We start from the raw sequence: 27,711 nt of genomic DNA, 5'->3' as shown, positions 1-27,711 counted from the left end.
TGATAATTATTACTATTATTAGAAAAGACAAAATAAAAAACTAAATAAAGATTAACTAAAAACATAAGAGTTACTTTTAAAATGGTGGAATTAGGAATTTAATGGCACAAATTAAATATGTATATATATCAAATTTATTATTATTATCCTTCCTTTATTCTTAAAATATACTTTTTCTTAACCTCATCTTCCCAAAGCTCATTCACATCCCAATCTTTATTTTCATTTTTTGGTTTTTTTTCTTCTTTTTTTTTTGTATTTTATTATATATAAAATAAATAATAAAAATTTTATTATTTAACTAATAGTATTTAAACTTTAATTAACTTTTAAGAATTTATTTTTATCTTATATGAAAAATAGATAGATTAACTTCTTAGAGAAAATACTTTCATTAAAACCACTTCAAATTATCAAATATAATCTAAGAGTCCATTTCATAATAGTTCTAAAAAATACTTTTAATTTAAAAAAATATTTTAAAAAAAATATTTAACAAAATTTAGAAAATACATTTTAAAATCTAAAAAATCATTTATAGTGTTTTTTTTTATAAAAAAAATATTTTGAGTAGAAATACTATCAAGCACTCTAAAAAATGTGTTTGTTAGTGATTTTACAAAGTATTTATACTATTTTTAATACTTAAAATTTTTTCAAATATTAAAAACATTAGAAACACTTTCTAAAATTACCATCAAATATACTCTAAAAATATGTTTGACACTGTTTTTATTAAAATCGTTTCCCTTAAAAGTGTTTTTTAAAATAATCATCTATCAAGTATTTTTTCCGTAAAACAATACAAGTAATTTTTCAATACTATAAATAATTTTTCAAATTTTAAATAATGTTTTTAAAATTGTCTTACATTTCACATTGAATCCAAAAATTAAACCAAGGGACATGATAAAAAAAAAATGGGGAATACCAGGAAGACACAATGAAGGATGGAAGAAATAATACTTATCAGGACATAAGTCCACTACTATCTGGGTCATAGAAAACTCTATACTGCCAACACATAGCAAAAGCTTTTTCACAAGCAAAACAAATAGCCACAACCTAGTATATCTAATGAAGCATTCAAGATTACTTTCAAAATAACTCATCAAGAATACCACAGAACACTCTCAGTAACTCACTGATCAATAACATTTTCTGATATCGCCGATTCAATCTACGTTTCTCGCTATATAGAAAATGCCAATGACAAACAAAGTAGATCTAAAGATGGCTCTGGCTGGATTCAGCAATCAGTAATTGAAAATTTAAATTTATGCACTTGAACTGACTAAGAAATGGAGATTGCAAAGAAAATCATGCACTTTCAAGGGAGGTAAGGAAAAGCTTAGAATTTATTATAACTTCAGAAAATATAACTTAAAAATAAGTTTTCTTGCTCGAAACTCAAAGCACTAAGCAAATCACTCATAGCAAACAAGTTTTTGTGACTAATTTGTTCATCAACTGATACTGAATAGCATCTGCATATTGCTTTAACAATTCAAATGTAAAAATCAAGTACAGCATGGTTATTAGGAATCCTCTTCTCCCTACTTATGCAGCATAGAAAAACCAAGAAAAAGATGCAAGTAGATAGTTGGAAGTTGGATTTGACAAGTCTGGTACATGAAACCCATAATTGGTTGCAACCATCAGTGAGCATAACTGGAGAAACAGCTAGAGACATCTTCTCCACAGCACAGAAGTACCAGCATTTCCAAATTGGACTCCATATCCAGATATGGTGTTATTTTGGATGACAATTTTCCTTTATGCTTTAATCTATGAGATCTGAAAAGTGCAATCCATCAATATTGGCCATCAACTTGACAACTACACAATGGAAAGAGCTTCTAGGACTCACCCATGGGGAGAACTTACAGTTCAAAACCTATCAATAGCAGCTCTAATGCTCAAGAATCATTGATTAAGGAAACAACCTTCGAGAAAGTACTTAGTTCCTGATAATAGACAAAAATAAAAACATACACAAAAAAAAGGTAACCAGAAAAGAATAGAGCCCCTCAATATCTCTACAACCCGATAATTATCCTGTATAAGTATTCATCTGAAATGTGTTCCCAGGAAAAGTAACAGTACTAATAAAACAAAGTAAAAGGAATGAAGAACCTGAGGATGCAAGGGAAGAAACTGCCTTCTCACCTTCTACTGTACAGCAGATAAACATGCAAAGTAGTTGACAGAGTTCTGACTTGAGAGTCCAGCTTAATTGAAAAAAGTAGGATTATAGGAGGTCTGAATTATTATAGTGAAGCCTGAATTTTCACAGAGGAATCCCCAAGTCTATACTTATATGTTGCAGGCAATGTGCACAGCTGAACAGAAACCATACACTAATAACAAAAGTCATTGATGTCTTCAACCCCAAATTATACAAAGTTAAATAGGCCTTATAACAATGTTTTAATATCTCAGTTCAACTTAAATTTTCCAAGGTTAAGGATGTCCAGTAGGCTTATTTGGTAGATCTTGCCTTGGCACTTGATACGAAAAGCCCATCTGATACACTCTTACATCAGTCAATCAATCATTCACTTTTTAGATTAACCATAGTTGTTAACTCATAAAACATATTCGTTTTTCTATTTTTCCATATCATGTATTGTAAGTTTTTTTATATAGGGAAAAAAAAAGAAAATAAAAAAATATATATTCATATACATGTGTATGCGTGTGTGTGTACGTATACGGTATATATACATATATATGTTTGTATATATATATATTGAAAACATTAAGTATAGAGTAATATATAGCTAATTTCATAATAGACGGTAGGATTTAAAGTGTTAAATTATGTCATACCATATGAAGACGTTAAATACTAGAGTTTTGAAAAGTTCAATTTAACAAAATATAAGTTTAATGCATAGATATATCACAAAATTCACAAAAATAAACTTTTTGAATTTTTAGATATGATTTTTAGTTCCAAAGTCTAATTAAGCATATGTACTTACATGTTGTCAATATGTATGGCTTTATGTGCCATCTCCAAAGATCCAATTTTTCATGTTTGTTGATCATGCTTTCCCCAACAAAAAAATAAAATAAAATAATTTATAAAAAAATTAATATGTTAAGTAAAAAAATTTATTCACCAATCACCATTATTTTCAACATCAACATTAAAATTATTCAAATGAAAACTTCCAATATTTAAAATAAAAATAAATTTATTTAACTTCCAACATTGCCTTTGACAATAAGAACGTAGTTTTTTTTATGTAGAATTATTTTACCTCTTTCTCTCTTTTATGATCAATTTCTAATCTTATTTTACAATTTTAAACAATTAACATAAGAAATTCCTTTGATGAAAAAAATTTTGAATTTAATTTTTCTTAAAAATTATGTAAAACAGTTAAAGGTTTATGTATCATTGATCGTTGTGTCGTGTATCATATAATGTATTATATCTATATTGTAAGATACATTTAAGATCATGCACAGACTACAATACGTATTGATTTACATTAAAAATATATCATATCATTGTATCCTATCATGTATTGTAAATTTTTAACAACTATGCCAATGACCTCTTTGCAGAACAACCTATTCTCCTTCCAAGTGAACCCTTTCAAATAAATCTTAGCACAATGACCTTGACAAAACAGATGCATCAAGATCTATGAACAATTTGATTGCTTATACAGATAAATACTTGCATATGTAAGACTAGAATGAATAAAAACAGTATATATATATACACAGTAAAATAAACTGCCTTATTGAATGACAAGATACGCCAAACAGGCAAAGCAAGGATGTGACAAGATATGTCATTTACACATTCCAATCAATGTGTTTCAGTACAGAACAAGACAACCATAGTTTACAACAGTATTCACAGTACTTGTGGATAACAATTTGGAAAACGTCACTCGCACCTTAAATATATGGCCCAGCATTGCAGAATCTGCTGGAGGCAGGTATGTTAACTACCCAACTTGCAGAAGCATCTGCTGCTAGAAGATGTAAAATCAATTGCCACAAAATTAAATTTGGATGTATGCCCCCCATGACCAAAATCATCAACAAAAATGAGGCTGGATCATCCCTGGCAAGAAACATGTGTAAACAAAACGAAATTATTGAAAAGAAAAAGAAGAAAAAGAAAAAACCCCAATAATTAAACTGATGAAAAGATGGTCAGAAAGTAAAGTTTCTGGAAGAAAAATGTCAGCTATTGCTTCCAGGATTTTAGAGGAAGAGCTAAAGAAGAGATTAGTACCTAGGACATCCCAAGCCTATAGATCAGCAAGCACAACAAATGAGTGGACCACCACATCTCTTAGATGTCAAGATTGATTAGGAAGTTGCGCAAATGTTCCTGTATTGGGTCTGCAGCCCCCAACCATCATCTTCTTGTAGACTGCATATGCACGGTCAGGGTTACCTGACATGCTATGCCCGCGAATGAGAGCATTATAAGTAAACACATTAGGTTCAAGGCCTTTAAGTTGGAGTTCCTCATACATCTTTCCCGCTTCCTCTACCATTCCAGCAATCCCAAGATTGAGTATTAAGGCATTGTAGGTGTAAAGATCAGGAGTAATCCCTCTATTCCGCATCTCATCAAAAAGAGAAAGAGCTTCCTCCACCCTCTGTGATCTTCCAAGACCATTGATCATAAGGTTATAACAAACCAAATCAGGATCCAGGCCAGAAAGCTTTAGTTCCTCAAAGTAGTGCAGAGCATCATCAACTTTCCCCACCATGCAAAGGCAATCCACCATAATGCTGTAGGATTTCAAATCTGGTCTTATTCCCTCTTTAACCATCCTTCTAAACAACTCACAAGCAGTTTCCACATCACCCTGTTTCCCAAATCCATTCATAAGAATATTGTAAAGCGGACAGTTAGGCATGCATCCATAATCCAGCATCTCCTCAAAGAACTGCTTCGCTTCCTCCAGTCTTCCTAACTTCAAAAGGCCATCAATAAGAGGGCCATATGTCCAAGGAGTTGGGGAGAAATCTCCACTCATAAGATCATAGTATAAATCTATAGCCTTATCTAAGCTATTAGATTTCACAAGACCGAAGATGACTATGTTATGAGTTATTGTGTTAGGTTTGCAGCCCCTAAAGAGCATCTCTTCATACAAATCAAAAAGTTCTTTGATCTTTCCAGACTTCCCAAGGGCATCAAGGAACAGGTTGTAGGTGAAAACATCAGGTGTACAGCCAGCATTCTTCATCTTATAAAAAAGACCCCAAGCCATTTCAGTGAGCCGGGCTTTGAGGAGTCCATCAATTAGAGAATTATATGCTTCTAGCGATGGTGTAATACAAAAACTTTTGGTAAGTTTCAGGAACACATTGTAGGCATCAACAGCTTTCCCATGTTTGCACAAAAACTTAACTAATGGTATCAATACTGAGTCATCCTCACAAATCGTATTACATACTAAACTTTCAGCGAATAATATAGACTGGCCTATTTCAGCTTCTATCAAAATCCCTCCCATTAAATCTTCCCAAAAAGACCCATCTGCATGATCTCCAACATGATGAACAAATTCCTTGGCAACCCTAAAAGCATCCTCAATTCGCCCATCTTTTATGACACCAGGAAGGAGGGTGCACAAAGTTACATAATCAGGATAAATCACTTTCTTCATCTGATGGAATAACCAGAATGCATAATTAACTCTGTTTTCTTTAATCAAGCCATAAATGACAGTGTTGTATGTTAAAACATCTGGAAAACAATTCATTTCTGTCATTCTAAATAGCATCTTCAAGGCCAAATCAACCTCACCATTCTTGCAAAGGCAGTCTAGAAGTGTGTTGAAAGATATTGTATTTGGAGGACAATCATCTGCAATCATACCCTTGAATAGCGCAGTGGCCTCTTGGACTCTTCCCTCTTTTCCCAAACCAGCTAGTAACGTATTGTAAGTCACAACTGTAGGGGCAAGCTTCATTTCCTTCATTCTTTGAAACATTTTCCATGCCTCATCTACCCGATCGGCCTTGTAAAGTGTGTCAATCAGAGAATTGATAATAACAACTTCAGGATCACACCCATTTTCCTCCATCTCTGAGAGCAACTTAATGGCATCATCAACTCTCCCAGCCTTACCATAGCATCTCATCAGAATATTATAGGTTATAGCATCTGGAGCAAGCCCACATTTTTTAAGTCCATTAAAGAACTCTTTTGCCTCTTCAAGCCTCCCTTGTTCTGCAAGACTATATAAAGATGCATTACAAGCAACAATATTAGGAACAATTCCATTAGTTTTCATCTTCTCAAATGTCTTGATAGCTTTGCCGGATTCTCCTGACTTTCCATAGTAGTCAATGAAAAGGATGTAAGTGTAAGCAGTAGTTTCAAGACCAAGAGATTCCATACTGTTGAAAAGTTCTAATGCTTCATCTAATCTATTTAGTCTCAAAAGCCCACAAATCAAAGTATTGTACGTATGAAGATTTGGTGCCACCCCTTGCTTTTTCATGACATCCAATGTACCAAATGCTTCATCAACTTTCCCCACTTTGCATAAAGCATCGATAAGTATGGTGAAGGTAACCACATCAGGAAGATAACCATCAGCTTCCATTTCACTCCAAAATTCTTTTATGGCATCCAAGTCTCCATGGTCACTAAACTTGTCCAATAAAGTTATGTAAGTTACTCGATCAGGTTTATGGCTGCTTGCTTTCATCTTTAGAAATAATTCCTTTGCATTATTAAGCTTCCCAGCATTACAAAGAGCATCAATGAGAACTGTATAAGTAACAACATCAGGACCACATCCTGCATCATCCATCCTTTTCAAAATCCCATAAGCCTCATCAATTTTTCCTGCCCTCCCCAATATTCTAATGCATATGGTAAATGTGTAAATATTAGGCCTCAATCCCAAGCTTTCCATCTCTTGTAACAAACCCATGACGGTTTCAATATCCCTTCTCTTTCCCAGTGCTACCATAAGTGCAGAGTAAGTCTTGAGACTAGGCTTAATCCCTTCAGACACCATTCTTCTATACACCTTCAAAGCCTCCCTACAAAAACCAGATTTAAGAAGCAAATGGATCAACCCAATATACGAATACCCGTTCAAAACAAACCCCACTTTTCTCATCTTTTCAAGCGCAACTGGGGCTTCCCGAAGCCCTCCCCTTATATAAAGAACCTTAAAAATAGTCAAGTAAGTGTTTATACTCCTCTTTATGATTTGCTTTTGCATCAAATTAAACACAACCACCATATCCTCCACCCTCCTATGAGCCCTCAACATTTCAAGCACGTAATTGCATGTCTCTGTGGTGTGAATGACTCTGGGCATTTCCGCCACAGAATTAAAGAAAGAAAAGGCCTGGTTCGGGTCTGAAATCGACTTTAAAACCCTATAAACTTCCTCAGAAGACATAGTACTTTCCGGCTTCCTTTTCACGACCACCACATCAAATGAGCTTCTAATCACAAACCCACAAACACCCACTTGTTTTTTCCTGTGTTTCTTCCAATTCACCCTACACCCAGATGGCAAAACCTTCAAATTCCCAATTTTGATTCCCCCTAACGACTCATTACAGCTCAAAACGGAGGGTTTAGTCCCAGTTACAGCACAACCATACTTGAACTTACTACAACAACTACTTGAAGAGGAGAGTATTATCACATCCATGGAGAGAGTATCAGAAACAAAAGAATTTACATAAAAGCGTGAACCTCACAAATCAGAAACACTAGGCGGCCTTTGAATGAGTGATGCTTGTTGAAGTGCTTGTGAGAGAGCAAGACATTGCAGTATTATTGAAATTAGGATATCCTTACCTGAACCTTGGCACTGAGACAGATGAAGAGAGGGAGAGAGAATTTGAAAAATGAGAAAGCAAGGATAATTGCAGAATCTGTGGTTGGCTGTTCTTGGCTGTGAGATATTTTCTCTGGGAGTTGACATGGGATAACGGGGTGTAGGCTTTTAGCTCCACTCAACCATAACTACGGACCCAAAAATTATATTATTTCATCAGTGAATTTAAACAAATTAATTATATGGTAGTTCTTCAAAAATTATATTATTTCGTGTTTCGGATTAATTCTAATTTTTACACAGGAATAAAAATGAATATTTTGTTTTCACTACTATTCCCTCTCTTAAATAATAATAGATTTGGTAACTTCGGATGTCCTGAGGTGATAATTTGTTTTCATTCAATGGTAAGTAAAAATTAAAAATAAATAAATAAATTTGTGAATAATATCCATATGCTTTAAAATAACTTTTTATTTTCAATTAAAAAAAATCTCAAGAATTTGTTTTTGCTAAATAATAAAAACCTATTGGTGTATAATTTAAAAACAAATTTGCTTTTAAAAAATTATACCATTATTTAGTTGTTGTTTTTTAGGAATAATTTTTAAAAACAAAGTAAACTAGAGAATTGTTCCCATTTTTTTTCACTTGAGAAAATGAATTTCAATTTTATTGAATTTATTAATAAGTTTAATGATTTTTTTTTAAATAATTTAAAACTAAAAATATATATATAATGATTATAAAAAACAATAGACATAATTAATGTTTTAAATTATTTAATAAATCTTGTAATTCTTAGAATAATTTAAGTTTTACAAAATTGATTAATTAATTAGACATTAAATAAAATAATTCAAAATGTCATCTTCCTAATTGAGCATATAATGAAAATTTTGGTTCATTTATAACTTAAAAAATTAAATTTTATTTGTTTTTACATTCATTTAAAATAGAATAGTATTTATAGTTATTATTTTTTAACAAAAAATTAATTATGATGTTAATATCCATATTTTTATAATATTTATAAATGCATAAAATCATACAAATAGTATTAGAAATTATTAATTTTGAATTATTATTATTTATTTTTAATAAAATAAATCAATTAATGTTAATATCTATATTTTTTATAATATTTATAAAATAATATAATTTATGATTTATTATATTATTAATATCCATATATTTATTAAAAACTATTTATTTATTTGTAATTAAAAAATTATTTTTTGTTTTAATAAGATGTGAATTAAATTTGGTTTACATTAATTACAATCTGTGTTATGAAATCACAATAAAAAATTATTTTTAAAAAGAAATTATCTAAAAAAGTCTTTAGTTTTAAAATTTTTAGAAAGTAATTTTAAAAATAACATAACCAAAAATATCTTTAAACAAAATAAATTAAAATACCACAAACAAGTAAGATTTTATTTCCATTATAATAACTTTTGATTTCATTTCATCATCATTTAAGTTATCAAAACATAAGAACAAATGAGAAAATGAATTAGATATTCATTATTACTCCTCTTTTCTCTTATACCAAACACATCCTATGGTGATGAAAGATTGTTTAAGTGTGCATGGATGGTAGATGGTTAATCTTTTATTTTTATTTGTATCCTAAATTGCATTATTGACATGGAATGCCAAATTTGTGCAAAGGATGTTGATGTGGCAAGGACATCTGTAATTAAGAAAAACAACAAAATTAATAGAAAATCAATGATGAAATCTGAAGAGATAAAATAAAGCTAATGATTGAGGATGATTTGTCTCTAAAAAGGGATTTTTAGGAAAGAAGAAAATATGATCAACACACGTCAAAGTGAGATATGAGACCATGATGTCAAGGATGAGAGAGAACTTAGTGTAAAAATGAGGTAAGTGTCTAAAGGATCTATCCTAATATCAAAGTAGAGTGAATGAATGTTATAATATATATATATACCAATAATCTATATGAATGATCTTTAACAAATTTCACCAGAAAAATTTATCAATTATCTTATCATTTATCATTTATGTTCAAAATAGCAATCGTAATCTCGCCTTTACAGGAAATTAAGTCCTTAAGGCTTAATATTTAGATTTGGATATTCCTAAATCCTTTTTCAAGTTGATAAAGAGTACATTGACGATCAAACATTTTTCATATAATGATTGTCCCTTTGATTCCTAACACTGAGAGAAGTGAAAGCATGCCTTTCATTTTGGGAAGATGGTGGTTAGGGTGTTCTCTTCGAATAATGGAAAATAGGAGGTTACTTAACCTTAACCACTAAGAAGGTTTATCCAGGTCCATATATGAAATTAAATGAAGCATAAATTATAAATCACTTAAAGAGTCAATTTGGTAGTAATTTTAGAAAGTATTTTTAATTTAAAAAATATTTTTACGAAAACATTTAGCCCGTTTGAAAGTGCTTTTAGGAAACACTTCCAATATTTTTATCACTTATAAAATTTTATCATTCAAGTATTATAAAAATTATAAATGTTTTTTAGAATCACTGTCAAATGCATTATTAGAGTGCATTTGATAGTGATTATAGGAAATATTTTTAGCATTTTTAACACTTTAAATTTTTTATCTTTTATGTGTTAGAGGGTCTAAAAATGTTTTCTACAATCACTGTCAAACATACTCTTAGAGTGCGTTTGGTAATGATTTTAGGAAGTATTTTTAGAGTGTATTTGACAGTAATTTTAGAAAATGTTTATAATATTTTTTAACACCTGAATGATAAAAATTTTCAAGTGTTAAAAATGTTTAAAGTGTTCCTTAAAATCATTGTCAAACATGTTGGGAATTGTCCCAAATTCCTAATTAGTAAATATTCTTTTTTGTAAAGAATATTGTATAGAATATTTCTAGGTTGATATATTATTGTAATATTAGACTTCCTTATAGAATAAGAAAGGTTGTTGGAAATATCTCTATAAATATTCTAGGTCATGAGGGGAAAAAGTTATGAGATGGAGATGGGCCTATAGAGACTATACGAGGTGGATAGAGATGTGAGGAAGAACGGGAGGTACCTGGTGGAGCGAGAGGGCTCGTAGTAAGGTATGGATACAAGGAGTGGGGAAACATGGGATGTTTCGGGAACCCAATAGTTGTATCTGGTTTTATCCTCTGTAATATTCTCTATTGTATAGTGAAATTATTCTCTCTCATCCGTGGACGTAGGCATGGTTGGCCGAACCACGTTAAAACCTCGTGTACCGTATGTGTGATTGTTTTATCTTTGTGTTCTTGAACTAACATCGTTGGCATCAAAGCTTTCGCTGGCACTACAATTGGTATCAGAGCTTGGGTTGAAGATTTCTGGAAGAGTAAAAGATCACAAAGCACACAAGATGAAAACAAAAGGAATTTTCACTGAAGGTGGAGTCAATTGCTCTTTCGTGGTGATATGATACAAAAAGGTTTGTGTCATGGAGAGATTGAAGATTAACTTCATGTAATTTGGTCCAAGGTGGAGATTGTTGGGAATTGTCCCAAATTCCTAATTAGTAAATATTCCTTTTTGTAAAGAATATTGTATAGAATATTTCTAGGTTGATATATTATTGTAATATTAGACTTCCTTATAGAATAAGGAAGGTTGTTGGAAATATCTCTATAAATATTCTAGGTCATGAGGGGAAAAAGTTATGAGATGGAGATGGGCCTATAGAGACTATACGAGGTGGATAGAGATGTGAGGAAGAACGGGAGGTACCTGGTGGAGCGAGAGGGCTCGTAGTAAGGTATGGATACAAGGAGTGGGGAAACATGGGATGTTTCGGGAACCCAATAGTTGTATCTGGTTTTATCCTTTGTAATATTCTCTATTGTATAGTGAAATTATTCTCTCTCATCCGTGGACATAGGCATGGTTGGCCGAACCACGTTAAAACCTCGTGTACCGTATGTGTGATTGTTTTATCTTTGTGTTCTTGAACTAACATCGTTGGCATCAAAGCTTTCGCTGGCACTACAATTGTTGTAGGGAATTAAACCGAATTCCCAACCCGTGAGAAACAAAAAATTAGAGAAAACACACGCCAAAGAAAAAACAATCACACACACAAGACAGTATTTACGTGGTTCGGCAATTTGCCTACGTCCACGGAGTTGTAGGGATATCACTATTATCAGGGAAGAATACAGAGTACAACTTAGCGGCTACAATATTCTCTATATATATATAGCACGGCAACCCTACCATACTAAAAAACCCTAATTACAAAAGCTGGTTCCACAATGGGCTAAACGGGCCCAACAGGCCTCAATAAATCTCCCATTAAAAAAGTCATGCAATATTATTCGGGTCGGGTCGTCAAACCAGATCAAACAAAACTAGGCTCCACAAAGCCCAACAAATCTCCCACTTGGAGACTAGTCCAATCACCAACATCAAACCGTTATCCTCCAAGAAACGATCCCTCATCCCTACAACTCATCCTCCTGTCCTCAAGCTAGAAGACCAATTGAAGCTGCGCACAGCTTCAACTTCTCAATAGTGATACCCTTAGTCAACATGTCTGCAGGGTTCTTAGATCCACAAATCTTCTCAAGTATTACCAGTTTATCCTCAACAAGATAACGGATAAAGTGGTATTTTGTTTGTATATGTTTCGACTTTGAATGAAAAGCCGAATTTTTGGCAAGAAAAATTGCACTCTGACTGTCACTGTGTAGAATGCCCATCTCCTGCTTCTTACCCAATTCATCTAAGAAACCATGTAGCCAAATTATCTCCTTTCCAGCTTCAGTTGCTGCAACATACTCAGCTTCTGTAGTAGACAAAGTAACAATCTTCTGTAGATTTGAAGTCCATGATATAGCTGTACCACCTAGAGTAAAAACAAACCAGTAGTACTTTTTCTACTATCAATATCACCAGCAAAATCAGCATCTACATAACCCTGCAGTTTCAAACTTGCACCTGTGAAGCAAAGACATGTATCTAATGAACCCTTCAGATATCTTAAAATCCACTTGACTGCCTCCCAATGCTGCTTTCCAGGCTTACTCATGAATCTGCTCACAACTCCCACTGCATGTGCAATGTCTGGTCTTGTACACACCATAGCATACATCAAGCTGCCAATAGCTGAGGCATAGGGCACCTTGCTCATATAGTCCCTTTCTTCTTCTGTCTTTGGTGACTGTTCTTTGCTTAGTTTGAAATGACTACCCAAGGGTGTGCTCACTGGTTTAGCTTCATTCATGTTGAACCTGCTGAGAACTTTCTTCACATACTCTGACTGTGAAAGCTTCAATGTACCATTAGCCTTATCTCTAATGATTCTCATACCAAGGATTTGCTTTGCAGCTCCCAAATCCTTCATTGCAAACTGTTTGGACAATTGCTTCTTCAGATTATTAATCTTCTCAATGTCAGACCCTACAATAAGCATATCATCCACATACAACAGTAATATGATGTAAGAGTTGTCAAAGGACTTAACATAACAACAATGACCAGCTTCACATCTCTTGAACCCAATTCTATGCATAAAATTGTCAAACTTCTTGTACCACTGTCTAGGAGCTTGTTTAAGGCCATACAAGCTCTTTCTCAGTTTGCAGACTAGATTCTCTTGTCCCTGAACAATGAACCCTTCTGGCTGAATCATGTAAAGGTCTTCCTCCAAGTCACCATGAAGGAATGCTGTCTTTACATCTAACTGCTCAAGATGTAAGTTTTCTACGGCCACCATTCCAAGTACAAGTCTAATTGTTGACATCTTCACAACTGGAGAAAATATCTCTGTGTAGTCAATGCCCTCCTTCTGCTGGAACCCTTTAACAACTAATCTGGCCTTGTAACGTTTGCTACCATCATGCTCATTCTTTATTCTGTATACCCACTTGTTGTGCAAAGCCTTCTTTCCTACTGGCAATTCAGTCAGTTCCCATGTCTGATTCCCCAACAGGGAATCCATCTCATCCTTCATGGCTAACTCCCACTTGCTTGAATTCTCATCTTGCAAGGCTTCATCATAACACTCTGGCTCACCACCATCAGTCAACAGGAGATAATTTAAAACAGGTGAATAACGCTGCGGAGGTCTAGTGTTCCTAGAAGATCTGCGAACTTCAACTACAGGTGTACTCAGATCTACCTGTGAATTTACATTCTCCTTATCTTCTTCACCCCCTTTTTGGACAGTACTTTCAGTCAATTCATCTAAGTTAACAAACTCAGATTTCTTTTGATCTATCTCTGTAACATCTGACGTTACAGTTGACCTATCCTTGTACATAACCTGTTCATTAAATATCACATTTCTACTTCTGATAATTTTCCTGTTTTGTTCATCCCAAAACCTATAGCCAAATTTCTCATCACCATAGCCAATGAAAAAACATATTTTTGACTTTGCATCAAGTTTACTACGAGCATCAGAATCAATATGAACATAAGAAACACAACCAAAAACTTTTAAATGTGAAAACTTCACCTCTTTACAGCTCCAAACCTCCTCAGGAAGTCTGAACTCCATGGGAACTGATGGTCCTCGGTTTATCAGGTAAGCTGCAGTGCTAACAGCATCAGCCCAAAAAGTTTTTGGTAGTCCAGCATGCAACCTCATACTTCTAGCACGCTCATTGAGAGTTCTATTCATGCGCTCAGCCACACCATTCTGCTGTGGTGTCCCAGGAATGGTCTTCTCCATCCTAATTCCCTGTGCTGCACAATACTCACTGAATCCTCCATCTATGTACTCTCCTCCATTATCTGACCTCAAACATTTTACTTTCAAACCTGTTTCTGTCTCAACCATGACCTTCCACTTCTTAAAAGTTACAAATACATCAGATTTATTTTTCAGAAAATAAACCCATACCTTTCTACTTGAGTCATCAATAAAGGTGATGTAGTACCTTGAACCTCCTAGGGATGCAACCGGAGAAGGCCCCCACAAATCAGTGTGTACTAGTTCCAATTTTTCAGCCTTCGGTGTCCTGCCAGTTTTCAAGAAGCTCACCTTTTTTTGCTTTCCTAAGATGCAACTTTCACACATGTCAAAATCAATGGACTTCAATTCTGGTAGTTTTCCTTTTGACAGCAACATCTTCATCCCTTTCTCACTCATGTGACCAAGTCTGCAGTGCCATAGGCTTGTATCAGTACTTGCATCAGCAACTGCAATTGTGTCTCTTGGACATGAGGTCATATACAGAGTGCCAGTCTTCTTTCCACGAGCCAATACCCTAGCTCCCTTTGTAACCTTCCAAGTACCACCAACAAATAGTATTGCATGTCCTTCATCATCAAGTTGTCCAACAGAAATCAGATTCCTCTTCAGGTCAGGAATATGTCGAACCTTCTCCAGTAACCAAACAGACCCATTGGGCAATGATATCCGGACGTCTCCCAGACCCACAACATCCAAGGCTGAACCATCAGCCAAATACACCTTACCAAAATCACCTGCAACATAATTTTGTATGATTTCTCGGTGTGGAGTGGTATGAAACGAAGCTCCTGAATCCAAAACCCAATCATCAAGTGGACTATCTACTGCAAGAAGTAATGCATCCTGTACCTCTTCTGTTACAGCATTAGCAGAATCATCTTCATTCTTCTTCTTAGGGCTTTTGCATTGCCTTTTAAAGTGGTCTGTTTTCCCACAATTCCAGCATTGTATTTGTTGGCCTGATCTAGATTTGCTTCTGTTCCGATTAGAATTTCTGGAATTTGATCTACCCTGATTTGAATTTCTGTTATTACCTCTGCCTCTTGTCTCAAGGTTTAGGGCAGAACCAGATCCTGAGGTTTCACCTGCATCTCTTCGGCGAATCTCCTCAGCCAGAATTAAATCTCGTATATCATTGTACTTGAGCTTTTCCTTTCCTGTAGAATTGCTTACTGCCATCCTCATTGCCTCCCAACTGTTTGGCAAAGAAGCCAAGACAATCAGAGCACGAATCTCATCATCAAAATCAATTTCTACAGACGACAATTGATTTGTGATTGTATTAAATTCATTCAGATGTTGTGCTACTGATGCATTCTCTGCCATCTTCAAATTGAACAATTTCTTCATCAGATGCACCTTATTGTTTGCGGATGGCTTTTCATACATACCGGACAAAGCCTTCATCAGATCTGCTGTGGTCTTCTCCTTTACAACATTGTGTGCAACAGACCTAGACAGAGTTAACCTAATAACTCCTAGAACCTGTCTGTCAAGAAGCGCCCATTCCTCAGCCTTCATACTCTCAGGTTTTGTCCCCAAAAGAGGCAGATGCAATTTCCTCCCATAGAGATAATCTTCAATCTGCATCCTCCAATACGCAAAGTCTGTGCCATCAAACTTTTCTATTCCAGACGCCTTTCCTGCTTCCTCTGCCATTGCTCCCACTCAAACCTAACCCTAGGCTCTGATACCAGTTGTAGGGAATTAAACCGAATTCCCAACCCGTGAGAAACAAAAAATTAGAGAAAACACACGCCAAAGAAAAAACAATCACACACACAAGACAGTATTTACGTGGTTCGGCAATTTGCCTACGTCCACGGAGTTGTAGGGATATCACTATTATCAGGGAAGAATACAGAGTACAACTTAGCGGCTACAATATTCTCTATATATATATAGCACGGCAACCCTACCATACTAAAAAACCCTAATTACAAAAGCTGGTTCCACAATGGGCTAAACGGGCCCAACAGGCCTCAATAAATCTCCCATTAAAAAAGCCATGCAATATTATTCGGGTCGGGTCGTCAAACCAGATCAAACAAAACTAGGCTCCACAAAGCCCAACAAAACAAGCTATTAGTATTTCTAATACTTTAAAGATAAAAATTTTCAAATGTTAAAAAAACTAAAAGTGCGTTTGGCAGTAAATTTAGAAAGTGTTTATAATATTTCTAATACTTGAAAGATAAAAATTTTTAAGTGATAAAAATGTCAAAAACACTTTCTAGAATCACTATCATATCTTAAAAACGTTTTCTAAAATCAATATACTCTTAAAGTCTGTTTGGTAGTGATTTTAGGAAGCACTTTTAACTTTTTTAACACTATAAGTTTTTTATTTTTTAAGTATTAAAAAAGGCAAAAACGTTTGTTATTATTACTATCAGACACACTCTTAATGTTTGGAAAAACTTAGAAAATATTTTTAAAAATTTGTAAAATCACTTATAGTGATGAAAAATCAATTGTAATGTTTTTTTTAAAAAAAAATACTTGACAATTAATTCTTCTAAAAATACTTTGTAAAAAACACTTTAAGTAAAAATACTTTCAAATGCACGGTTAATTATAAGCAGTTATATAACTTTTATACTCAATATGTACGTATATAATTAATTAAATAATTATCTTAAATCATGTGTCACCAAATAATGCGAATTCATGGGGATCATCGAGACTCATAGGAAAATACTTTTTTCCTCTTATAATCAACTTCTAAATTTGACTAAATATTTCATTAAAAAGAATCACCTATATTATAATATTTTATAAAAATTCAATTAAGATAAATAAATTAATTACCAATTGATTAATTTATTGGGTTCATGACTTATAATTCACTACATGTAAGAATGTGTTTGATAGTGATTTTAGGAAGTATTTCTAACATTTTTTATGCTTAAAAGATAAAAAAAAAAATTAAGTGTTAGAAGGAGTATAAACATTTTATAAAATTATTACCAAATGCACTCTAAATCTCCCACAAACTAATATCCGTAATCAAACAAGTTAATAATTATCAATTCCTCCGGACTAATTCTCTTATCTTTAAGAATAAGTTAGAAGTGTTTTTGGTTGTTTTTTTTATAAAGTGTTTGGAGCAATACTTAAAACTATGAAAATATGAAGAAAATTTTAGGAATTTTTGCATTGTATTGATAAAGAATAAATTAATAAAATTATTTTTCATATTTAAGTTTAAAATAAATTTTTGTTCTTGAAAACAATTAAATTTTCAAAAATTGTTTTTGAAAAGAGAAAATTCCATCCAATCTTCAATTTCCATTCCCTTGCAATGCCAAATTCACAAATTTACTCAAGACCCTTCATTTGGGAGGGTGGACCTTCCACCAGGACAAATCCAAACTTATTATTATTATAAAATACAAATAATTTATTAATATATAATTTTAAAATTCCATTTAATTTATTATTAAAAATGTAAAACTTCCATAAATAATTAAATAATATGTAAGCATAAATGTGTTATATCAATTTTATTATTTATTAAAGTTTTTTAATATTTTAATAAGTTTTAATTAATTTTTATTTTATTAATATTTTTATAATTTTTGATATTTTAAACCTTGGTCCAACAGTCGTATTGTTATTATAAATTTTGATTAATTTTTATCTTATCGATATTTTTATCATTTTTGATATTTTTAAGGGTATATTATTTATGTATGAATTTTGTTGATGGCAAAATAAGACAAACATTATGCAACATTAATTTTTAATGAGTGATGCCACGTCATGAGTCCGCACGTGGGAGTCACGAGATAAAAGGCTGGGCAACAGAAGCCCTATTAAAGCCCCGGTGGCCAGAAACGGAGGCAAATTCAGGTCGGTGAGAAGCATGGAGGGCAGTCTGGTGCCAGAATCGGCGATGGAGTCGGTGGGTAGAACCCTGGCCAACGTCAAAGATATGCAAACCCATTTGAAGGACTTCCTATCTCTCTGCGACCCTCAAGTCATTGCCCAATTGCCACCTCTTCAACGGGCTCAAGCTCATCTCACGCTCGCCAAGGCCACTACCACCCTCTTTGCATGTATTCTATTTTTTTTTTAATTTATCCCAATTTTAATTTTTAGGCTTTGGGTTGGGTTTTTACTTGAATTGATGTTTTGCAGTGAACTTGAGGTGTAAGGGCGTGAACCCAGATGACCATCCTATTAAATCAGAACTGGTATGTTACTTGTATTCATTATGATAATTTTTTTTCTCTGTCGAAGTTTTAGTTCATGGGTAATGCGGAATTGTCTTTCGCTTTTAAATTTCATAATGTATGAGTATACATTTTTTACTTTTGGATTCATTCATTGATTATCTTTCCGGTTTTAGGTCATGCCTAACGCTGGTTTTTTTTTTTTTTTTCCTGGTTTATTTGTTTGTATAATGTAGGAGACGTTAATCTAATGTTTTGAGGGTTATCTTTGCTTATTGTTGGGTATGATCGTTGAATATTTCTGTTTTGAAGTGTCAATCTGTTTCACCTAATTTTTATGTTCCTTTCTAGGAGAGATTGAGGTTGTATGAAGACAAACTAGAGCGGTTAATGGACTCAAATAAAGGTATATGTGAATATTTTTTCAGTTGGAAATACTGTTTGTAATGATAACAAATGCTCATCTCAAGTCACATGGTAATGGTTATTTTGAAGTTAATGTTTTAGAATCTGTTTGAGAGTAATTCTAGGAAGTGTTTTTACCCCTTTTAACATTTGAAAAATAAAAATTTTCAAGTGCTAAAAAAGTTAGAAGCGCTTCTTAAAATCACTACCAAATGGGCTTTTTGAGTGTGTTTGGTAGTGATTTTAGAAAACGTTTCTAATCTTTCTAATACTTAAATGATAAAATTTTTCAAGTGTTAAAAATGTTATAAATGTTTCCTAAAATCACTACCAAACGAGCCCTTAGTATGACCATTTTGTTTGAAATGGAAGGAAAACTAATAACAATTTTGTTTTGGAATGAAAGGAAAAATGATGGACAACATCTGTTCCCATTTCAATATTCCCCAAACTATTTGAAAATTGTTTTGTTTTGATATTATGAGAGAATGAAGTCCATCTTGTTTTGAGATGGGATTTGAGATAATTGGAAATGCAATTGTTGTGTGATTTGAGATGGGAGATTCATGATGGGTTTTAATATTCTATTCAGAATCCTGTTGTTTGAAAATGCTCTTTACAGTTATGCTTTTGAATATTAACTTTGGTTGGCAGTAATTTATTTATGTATTATTGATTGCAAAACTTCATATTTGTTCTTGAAGAACCATTGCGACCTTCTACTATCCTAAATCATCAGGCAGCAACCCGCTTCATTGAACATTCTTTGCCTGATCTTACGCCAGGTAGGTGGTTAATCATTTGCTTGTAATGGGCAGGACTTTATTTTCCATTTTGATATTGTTTTGTTAAATATTTTTCTTTCTTTCTTTCTTTCTTTCTTTCTTTCTTTTTGTTTCAGAGCAAAAGCAAAGTATGAGGGAGATCAGCAGGGGAGAGGGGCCAAAGATTAAGCATTCAGAGAGGAGTGGTCAAAAGAAGAGGAAGTATTCATCTGATAAACAATCTATTCAAAATGCTGCCCAGGCTTTTCTTGAAAAGGCAGCCCGTGAGCTTCTTGGTGATAATAAAGATGGTTTTAAGGGACCTCTACAAGTCAACTCCTCCGATGAAGATGACAAGCCTGACAACTGATTCTCTGTTTATTATGGTAGAGTTTTGTTTCATGTTCTTATTAATTATCGTTTTTGTCCTTGAGTTTGTTGGTTTTTGGTGTCTTCAATGTTGTTCTGCCTCTTAATGTCTTGAAGAGTTTTAAAAACGTTTTATTTACTAGATGCCCAATCCTTGGTACTGGGCAGTTGAAGTCATTTAGTACAATCTTTTCTATTTGTGTGCAAAAGCTAATTGCATATTGTAGATAGAGACATAGAGTTACCAGGTGTAGCATATGTTTCTTTTTATAGTTATCGCTACTGCACTAGTCTTGTTGGCTACTGTTTCACTTTTAAATTGACAAGCAGTTGCCAAAAGGGGAAAAAAATTTGAAAAATGATTATGCACCTTTGATTATAGTTGTGAAAGGTGCGCTTGAAGTGTGTGTAGGCTCAAGGCACGACCACTCCTTGGTTATACAGAGCATCACTTGCCAAGGCGCCATAGTTTCATTACTTTTTTGTTGAATGCTTCTTTTAAATATTTGGAATCTTAAATTTTTTGTTAATTGGATTGGATTTTTTTATCATATTTATAAAATTGATACACGTTATAAGTAGCATTTCACTTTGCTCAAACACCACCTTATGTTGTGCCTTGAGCCTAAGCTATATCGATGACTTTTGCATCTTAGGTGCGCCTTGTGCCTTCTAAGTTAATTGTTCGCTTATCAGCTGCTGAATTTATGTCATTGTTTTACTGTGTTTTCTGTGACATAATCTTGTCTTTTCTTGGTTCTTTGAGGGAATTATAGAAATCCAATTCCTTTCCATTCACCTATATGTAGGTTTTCAGTGGGAGTCCATGTATATTAGTGGGTGATTCCACAGACAACTTGGCATATTATCCAAAACATACATCGCTAGTTGTTGGAAGGAGAACAAATTTACATATTAGGATAATAGAAAGATTTCAAGCCTTTTTGGTGCTGCTTGTTACTTAAGTAATATCTGTACAACTTAAGTTAGACCTAAATATGGTTGCTTGGGGCCAGCTAGTTACATGGAATAGTATTTAAAAAAGTGAGAAGCCATATAATTTTTGTTTTCTTATTAAAGGTATTGCAAAACAGGCTATTATGGGGCCAGAAGCAACATATCCAGACCTCAATCTCAAGAAGGGGCTTCAATAATATAAACTCAGCCAATTTGATTTCTTAGTGTAGTTTATATCACAACAGAAATAGTTTGATTTAAATTTGAAATTTTAAGTTTAAGCAGTTGTTTTTATTGGAAATGGAATAACAAGAATAGCTTTATTGACATGCTAGGGAGTGGTTTTGTAATTGTAGAAGCTTGAGGTAGATGGTTGAGAAACGTAATGGACAGGATAACTATATTGCTCAAGTATTTGCCTGTAGTATGGAAAATTGAAGTCACTCGTCAGATCACTTGGTTAAATTCTTGGAATGTTATCCAAAAATTGAAGTAGCGCTAACAACTTTCTGTTCTAGCATGGAAATGTGATTGAGATGATCTCTTGTAATTTGGGTTGGCCTCAACCAAACAAGAAAAAGGGTCTGCAGACGTTGTAAAAAACTGAGATTAACTTGTAAGCTTTGGGTCCACAATTTTTATCATGCTCTTTAACAAAGAGGTTAATACCTTTAGTTGTAAAAAGGGAGCAAGTAGAAAGTTTGATCGATGAAAAGAAAGTATTGGTTTACAAGCCTGATGACCAGGGATCTGGGTCCCTTGGTTACTTAATCTATGACACATACTTGACAGGGTTTAAACTAGTGAAATGGATCAACTGATTAAGTAACAAACTGTGGTGCGGCTGTTTTCATCTGCTGGTGCAACCTATCCAAGGAAAAAGTGAGGAAAAAAAAGAGATAGATGCTAGTTGGGGCTCAAGAAAAGTATACAGCATTAAAAGGCCTCTTTTGATTGCTTTCTGAAGGAAGTAGAAGGAAGATGAGGAAAGGAAAGATGTTTCTTAATGGTTATTTTTATTCTCTATGTCTGACACTGTTGGTAAGAATCTTGAAATTAGGTTCTGCTCAAGTTGGCTGTCCTGATGGGTCATATGTTGCCATACAATCCAGAAGCTCAAGGTTTGGCAAAGCTCAGGGACTAGAAAGATCCTTTCTAAAACAATTCCTGTAGTTTGATTGGCACTAAAGAAAATTGGACACAAGAATCTGGTCTAGCAAGCTTGTTCAGTGATAAGATTCTTTGATTTGATGTGCTTTCTAGGACATGTTAAATTGGAGGAGTTGTTTTCTGCATATTTTGACCATAGTTGTCAAAAACTTGTAACTCATGATAAGATATATACAATATGAAACAAGTTTCTAGTGATTTTTTTTTCTTTTTGTTGGCAAATTTCTGTCCCCACTGGGACTTGAACCTGGAACCTCGCATAAACCCTCCCCAAACCTTTAGCAGTTGAGTCAAGCCTCAAGGGCAAAACAAGTTTTTAATGATAAGCAACATGTATCACCATTATGTATCACATCTTAGGTGTATCTAGCAATACATCTGTGATAGATATGAGACTGACACCTATCAACTTTTTAAATAAATATTATAAAGAAAATTCAATACCTATTAAAAAAAATACATATTTTTTCAGAAGTTCAAGCTTTAATAGTTTTTTTAAAAGACAATTAGATAAAGTGTTTAGAATGTCCTTTTAAGTTAGACAAGATATGCAGAAGTGGGAATGATTCTATATAAAACATGCTTTCTAGTTTCTACAAAGCCACCGGTGGAAGATACAATCTTAAATGTAAGTATTGATCAACATGCATTAGGAAGGTATTATTTGAGTGATTTGAATGTTGACCCTCAGGATGATGGCAAATGAAGACTTTTGCTTAATATATTAGTCTTTTTTTTTCATTATTTTTCTTTTCCTTTTTTGGGGGTTGAATGAATGAGTACTTGGGAGGTTAGCACTTTGAATATGAACATACATACAAGTAAATATTTATACGTGTTTTTTGGTTCCCTTTTCTTTTTTTCTTTTTATTGGCATATTGTTGTATATATTGGTTGGGGACTTGTATGAATGTGGAACTTTTTTTGATAGGCAAATAGAAATTTCATTAGCAAAGTGTCTAAAAAAGGCAGCCCTAACCAAGTACACAGGAAGTATACATGAGGATTGTCAAAAGGAAATAGAAAAAGAGAGAAAACCTCAAACCACCAATGGTAGCCTCTATGTAATTCTATCTATGATATCCAACAAAGAAACATTGACATTCCCCAAAATAACCTTGAAGCACAGAAAATGAAAGTTGAGGTTAAAAACTTTTAGCACTTGATCCATTGCACTTTCTCTTCAAAAATTATGTTGTTGCTCCCTCTCACTCTCTCCAGATACACCACAAAAAAGCAACTGGAGTGAGCTTCTTCACTTTCCTACGTCACTTACCAATCCCTCTACTATGCCAACAGAAAAGGAGCTTTTAAAGCAGCAGCAGCAGAAACACAACTTCATTCCAAATAACGAGAGCAAGAGAACCAAAATAGAAGTCTTGCTATGATGAATGAGAATATGATATGCTGACTATTTTATTTTACATAATGACCATTTGTTAACCAAGGACTGTGTTCTCCTCATAAGCTGATCAATGGCTAGGATTTTCTCCTAAACTGCTTCCCAGACAGGAGCATGCTTTGAGGGAAGCCCCTGAGCCCCAAACCTCCTTGTCTGAAAATTGGATAGGAGGCCCTAAGGATAGGAAAGGGTGAAAATATTTGACAGAAAGGCCCCATTTTTGGTGCCATTTCACACCTAAGTACCCTCACCACCCTCGTGAAAGCCCTCCTTGAGTTGATTTAATTAAAACTCTAATATTCTATACTTGCATATGTATGCTATGCCGAATGCCTATATTTTACTATCTTTAATGAAGTCAGTTATATTTTGCTCTATGCTTAATGTTTGCAATACATACACTGTTCATATAAGTATACATTTTTTTTTCTCATTATATATAAAAAATGAAAAAGATCTATGCTACATGAAACAATTTGATTCATAACATGGAAAAATATGAAAATGATACACAATTTTATTTATGAGTTGATAGTTGTGATAAGGACATTTTCACTTAATAGAATATGATATGCATGAAGATGAACTTCATCACAGAGAAGGAATTGTACCTATGAAATCAACAGTGTAAAGAAGATTGATCTATTTGTATTCTACACAATAATGTGATGTAAAGCATTTCTTAGCATTAGAAAATGTGGACCCAGAATTTATTTATTTATTTTTTGGATAGGTGAAGAAAAGATCTATTGAAAAGAGGCACCAAAAGAGCAATTCAAGGTATACAATACCTATACACCTATTGTCAAACCGGCCAAAAACTACAAGTAAATAAACGCCCAATCAGGTTAAAAAACAACCTTAACTAGAGCCCAACCAATCAAAAAAACTAACTAAAGTTAGAGGGTGATCAACTATAAACAACTCTGCCTCTGACCAATGGGAAAAAACAAAAAAGTATTTGAGTCTCTAGATCGAAAGCACATCATCTTTGAAGGTCAATCTATTTCTCGCTTTCCAAACCGTCCAAAAGATGTATAGAGGAGTTGCTCTCCACACCTTCTTACGCTTTTTGCCCACAAAAGAACCCTGTCAACTAAGGAGAGTCTCTCTAATGAAGAAGGCAGCACCCATGACACCCCATCCAATGTAAAGAACACTTCCCACAAGACCCTTGTTTTAGTACAATGAAGAAGAAGGTGGTTTATAGAATAGGACATTTTCACTAAATAGAATAGGAGATGCATGAAGATGAAGAACTTCATCACAGAGAAGGAATTGTACATATGAAATCAACAGTGTAAAGAAGATTAATCTATTTGTATTCTTCACAATAATGTGATGTAAAGCATTTCTTAGCATTAGAAAATGTGGACCCATAATTATTTTTTTTTATGGGTAACTTTTTTTTTTCTAACAGAGATTCAAACCCAGGACCTCCTTTATCCATAGTTCAAGTTCAATCCCTTGCCACTTGAGTTAGGTCATGGGTGTATGTGAAACCCAGAATGTAATCATTAAAACGTGCAACCAAGCCAAGGACTAGCCCTTCTGTTGCCATGGGCATTTGCCCCATTTATATGTCAAATATAGCATGTTATATGATATATATTGCATGATTGTTCCTTGAATCCGTGACCCATACTTGCATTTAAGCAATTAGTTAATGTACAATAAAATTAAGGAAAAGAACCTTATAATAGGATTGAAATTCATTTTAAAACATGAGCAAACAGAGCAAGGATGGGGAACAGAAACATTCATTATAAGAAATCTAAGTTATGAAAATCTAAGTTATGAAAATTAACTAGAACACTTCCAATCAAAAAAAAAAAAATTAACTAGAACACTCACACCGAAACAATGTATAATCCAACTAGAACAGCAAAGCCTTTAGTTGTCAAACACTATATGCCCTAGATCAATCCTAGTCTATCACATCGAGTTGTAGGGATGGCACCATTGTCTAGTGCAATGGTCATAGCCTTGGTCTGTAGGAGTATGCAGATACAAATCTTGAGAGTAGTCACTTGTGCAAAAATATAGGTGGTTAGGACTATATACAACTCAACCCTCCAAGAAATGCTCTTGGTGGGACCTGCATTGGGCAATGGTTTTAATGGCCTATTGAAGTAAAACATTGCAAAGGTTGTGAATACAAGCTATAGCATCAATGACAAATGCCTCTATCACCAGTGACAAAAATATCAGAGATAGAGACATAGAGGTGCCCTTAAATTTGAATTAGGGCTTAATTGAAAACCTTCATTGCAATATAAAGTAATGGTACATTGGTAATTGAGAAAATAAAGGGCTAATCTAAATATACAAAAATACCCAAGAGGGGGGGTGAATTGGAGTTAAAAAAAAAAATTCTTTTTAAACACAAGAAGCACAAATATAAAGAGATAAGGTTATAGAAAGCAAACTCAAATTTATAGTGGTTCGACACTTCCTTGCTACACCCACTCTCCTCAAACTCCTAACCGAGTGAGGGTTCCAGTTATACTTGAAGCTTCAACCAACTTCTAATCACATTTTACACTTAGATTTCGGTTCCAATGGGTTCTTACACAATTTCTTCAAGTCTCTACTCACTTGAAAGTTTTAACACTCAATTAACAAGTTTGAATCTCTCAACCTTGCTCAACAATGGCTCAAATACAACTCAAGGCTAGGATGAATCACAAAGGTGCACTAAAGAATATGCAAATGAAGATTTAATGTACCAAGAAAAGAATGAGAGTTTTTATGGCAAGAACAAGTAAGTAAACAAATAAATGTAGGTGTTCTCTTACTCATAAATGAAGGTGAGTTCTCAATTTATAGGTTTCTAACTTCGGGAGCTAAAAAACCAAGAAGCAGCCTCAGTCGGTCGAGCTGGTGGTCGACCAGTTCATTAGCCGTTGGAGCATTAAATGTTTGGTAGGTGACCGTTACTCTCGACTGGACCTCGATCGGGCTTTGACTAAACCTCGACCGGAAAGGCACATCTCTCCACTGGGAGAGAAAGGCTATTGGAAGAGAGAAAGTGTTTTTTGCATCTCTCGATTGAACCTCGATCGGGAAGGAGTAATTGGTTGGTCGGTACCCTAGCCGGTTGGCCAGTGCCTCGACTGGTTCACCATTTTTGGCCTGAAAACCTATCTTTTTTTTGTCTTTTTGTTTCTAACACTTAGGTAAAGTCTTTAGGTAAAATAATGTCAATTTTGAAACGTTTTACCTAAAGTTCATTTAATAGAACTCATATTTTGAAAATGAGGAGCTTTCGATTCATAGGTTGAAAAATTCTTTTGTATGTAACCTTTGGTTTTGGACTAAGTCGGTTGTAAATGAAGGTCCTCTTCTTTTATTCAGTTTTTTTGATTGGTTGGGTTCTAGATGAGGGTTGGTGATTTTTGTATCCCCTTTTCTTTTGTTCATGCCTTTTGGCGCCTCTTGTATACCCCCCTGTATGCTTTTGGGTCAGCCTTAAGGTGCCCTTTTTCTAATAAATTTTTTTCTCTATGTCTTTACTTATAAAAAAAAATAGAACTCATATTTTAATAGAAATGTAACTTTAATGCATAAACCGAGTTTTTAAAAATGGATGAAATGATATGAAAATCCTAAGTGCACCCATGCATTCATTACACATATGTTTCCTATGATTAAAAGGTCTTTCAAAAATCTTGATCTTGCATCCATTAGGTTATTTGATGAATATCCAAATTAACACCTGAAATTCTTTATAATTCAAACCAATTAGTAACTTAACCATGATTTGTTATCATTAAAACATGATTAGGGGTTCATCTTGAGAGTAAAAGAGAAAAGGTTAGAGAATTTTTAAGTCGGCACATATCATGCTTGTGTTCAACCAGTTGCTTTAGGTCAAATATTGTAGAAGTCATTAGTTCTAATTAATCACAGAATGGAGGCTCATGTTCTATTGAAAGCATTATCTCTTGGCC

General features: G+C 33.8%; 2 protein-coding genes across 7 annotated transcripts; one reads left to right on the top strand and one right to left on the bottom strand.

Annotated features, from left to right (window-relative positions):
• Positions 1 to 1,410: 1,410 nt before the first annotated feature.
• LOC100247529 (pentatricopeptide repeat-containing protein At4g31850, chloroplastic) lies at positions 1,411 to 7,995 on the bottom strand. Of its 6 annotated transcripts, none has more exons than XM_059736283.1 (5): positions 4,265 to 7,977; positions 3,921 to 4,090; positions 2,170 to 2,342; positions 1,871 to 1,967; positions 1,411 to 1,797 (listed from the first exon to the last, which is right to left on the bottom strand). In XM_059736283.1, exon 1 carries the CDS (start codon positions 7,671 to 7,673, stop codon positions 4,332 to 4,334), a length of 3,342 nt encoding a protein of 1,113 aa, XP_059592266.1. In that variant the 5' UTR covers positions 7,674 to 7,977; the 3' UTR covers positions 1,411 to 1,797; positions 1,871 to 1,967; positions 2,170 to 2,342; positions 3,921 to 4,090; positions 4,265 to 4,331. The 6 variants fall into 6 exon arrangements, with proteins under 6 accessions (XP_059592266.1, XP_059592267.1, XP_019075112.1 ...); XM_059736284.1 differs by having other exon boundaries at positions 1,888 to 1,967; XM_019219567.2 differs by lacking the exon at positions 2,170 to 2,342 and having other exon boundaries at positions 1,888 to 1,967.
• Positions 7,996 to 18,322: 10,327 nt separating this feature from the next.
• On the top strand, positions 18,323 to 20,438 carry LOC100243947 (uncharacterized). Its single transcript, XM_002285504.5, has 5 exons — positions 18,323 to 18,574; positions 18,657 to 18,712; positions 19,043 to 19,097; positions 19,801 to 19,881; positions 19,998 to 20,438. The coding sequence occupies exons 1-5, from the start codon at positions 18,382 to 18,384 to the stop codon at positions 20,228 to 20,230; spliced, it is 618 nt and encodes a 205-aa protein (XP_002285540.1). The 5' UTR covers positions 18,323 to 18,381; the 3' UTR covers positions 20,231 to 20,438.
• The last annotated feature ends 7,273 nt before the right edge of the window (positions 20,439 to 27,711 follow it).

Source organism: Vitis vinifera, chromosome 4 (assembly GCF_030704535.1).
Source record: "Vitis vinifera cultivar Pinot Noir 40024 chromosome 4, ASM3070453v1".
In the NCBI taxonomy this organism is placed as follows: Eukaryota; Viridiplantae; Streptophyta; class Magnoliopsida; order Vitales; family Vitaceae; genus Vitis; species Vitis vinifera.
This window is presented reverse-complemented; position numbering and strand designations above follow the sequence as displayed.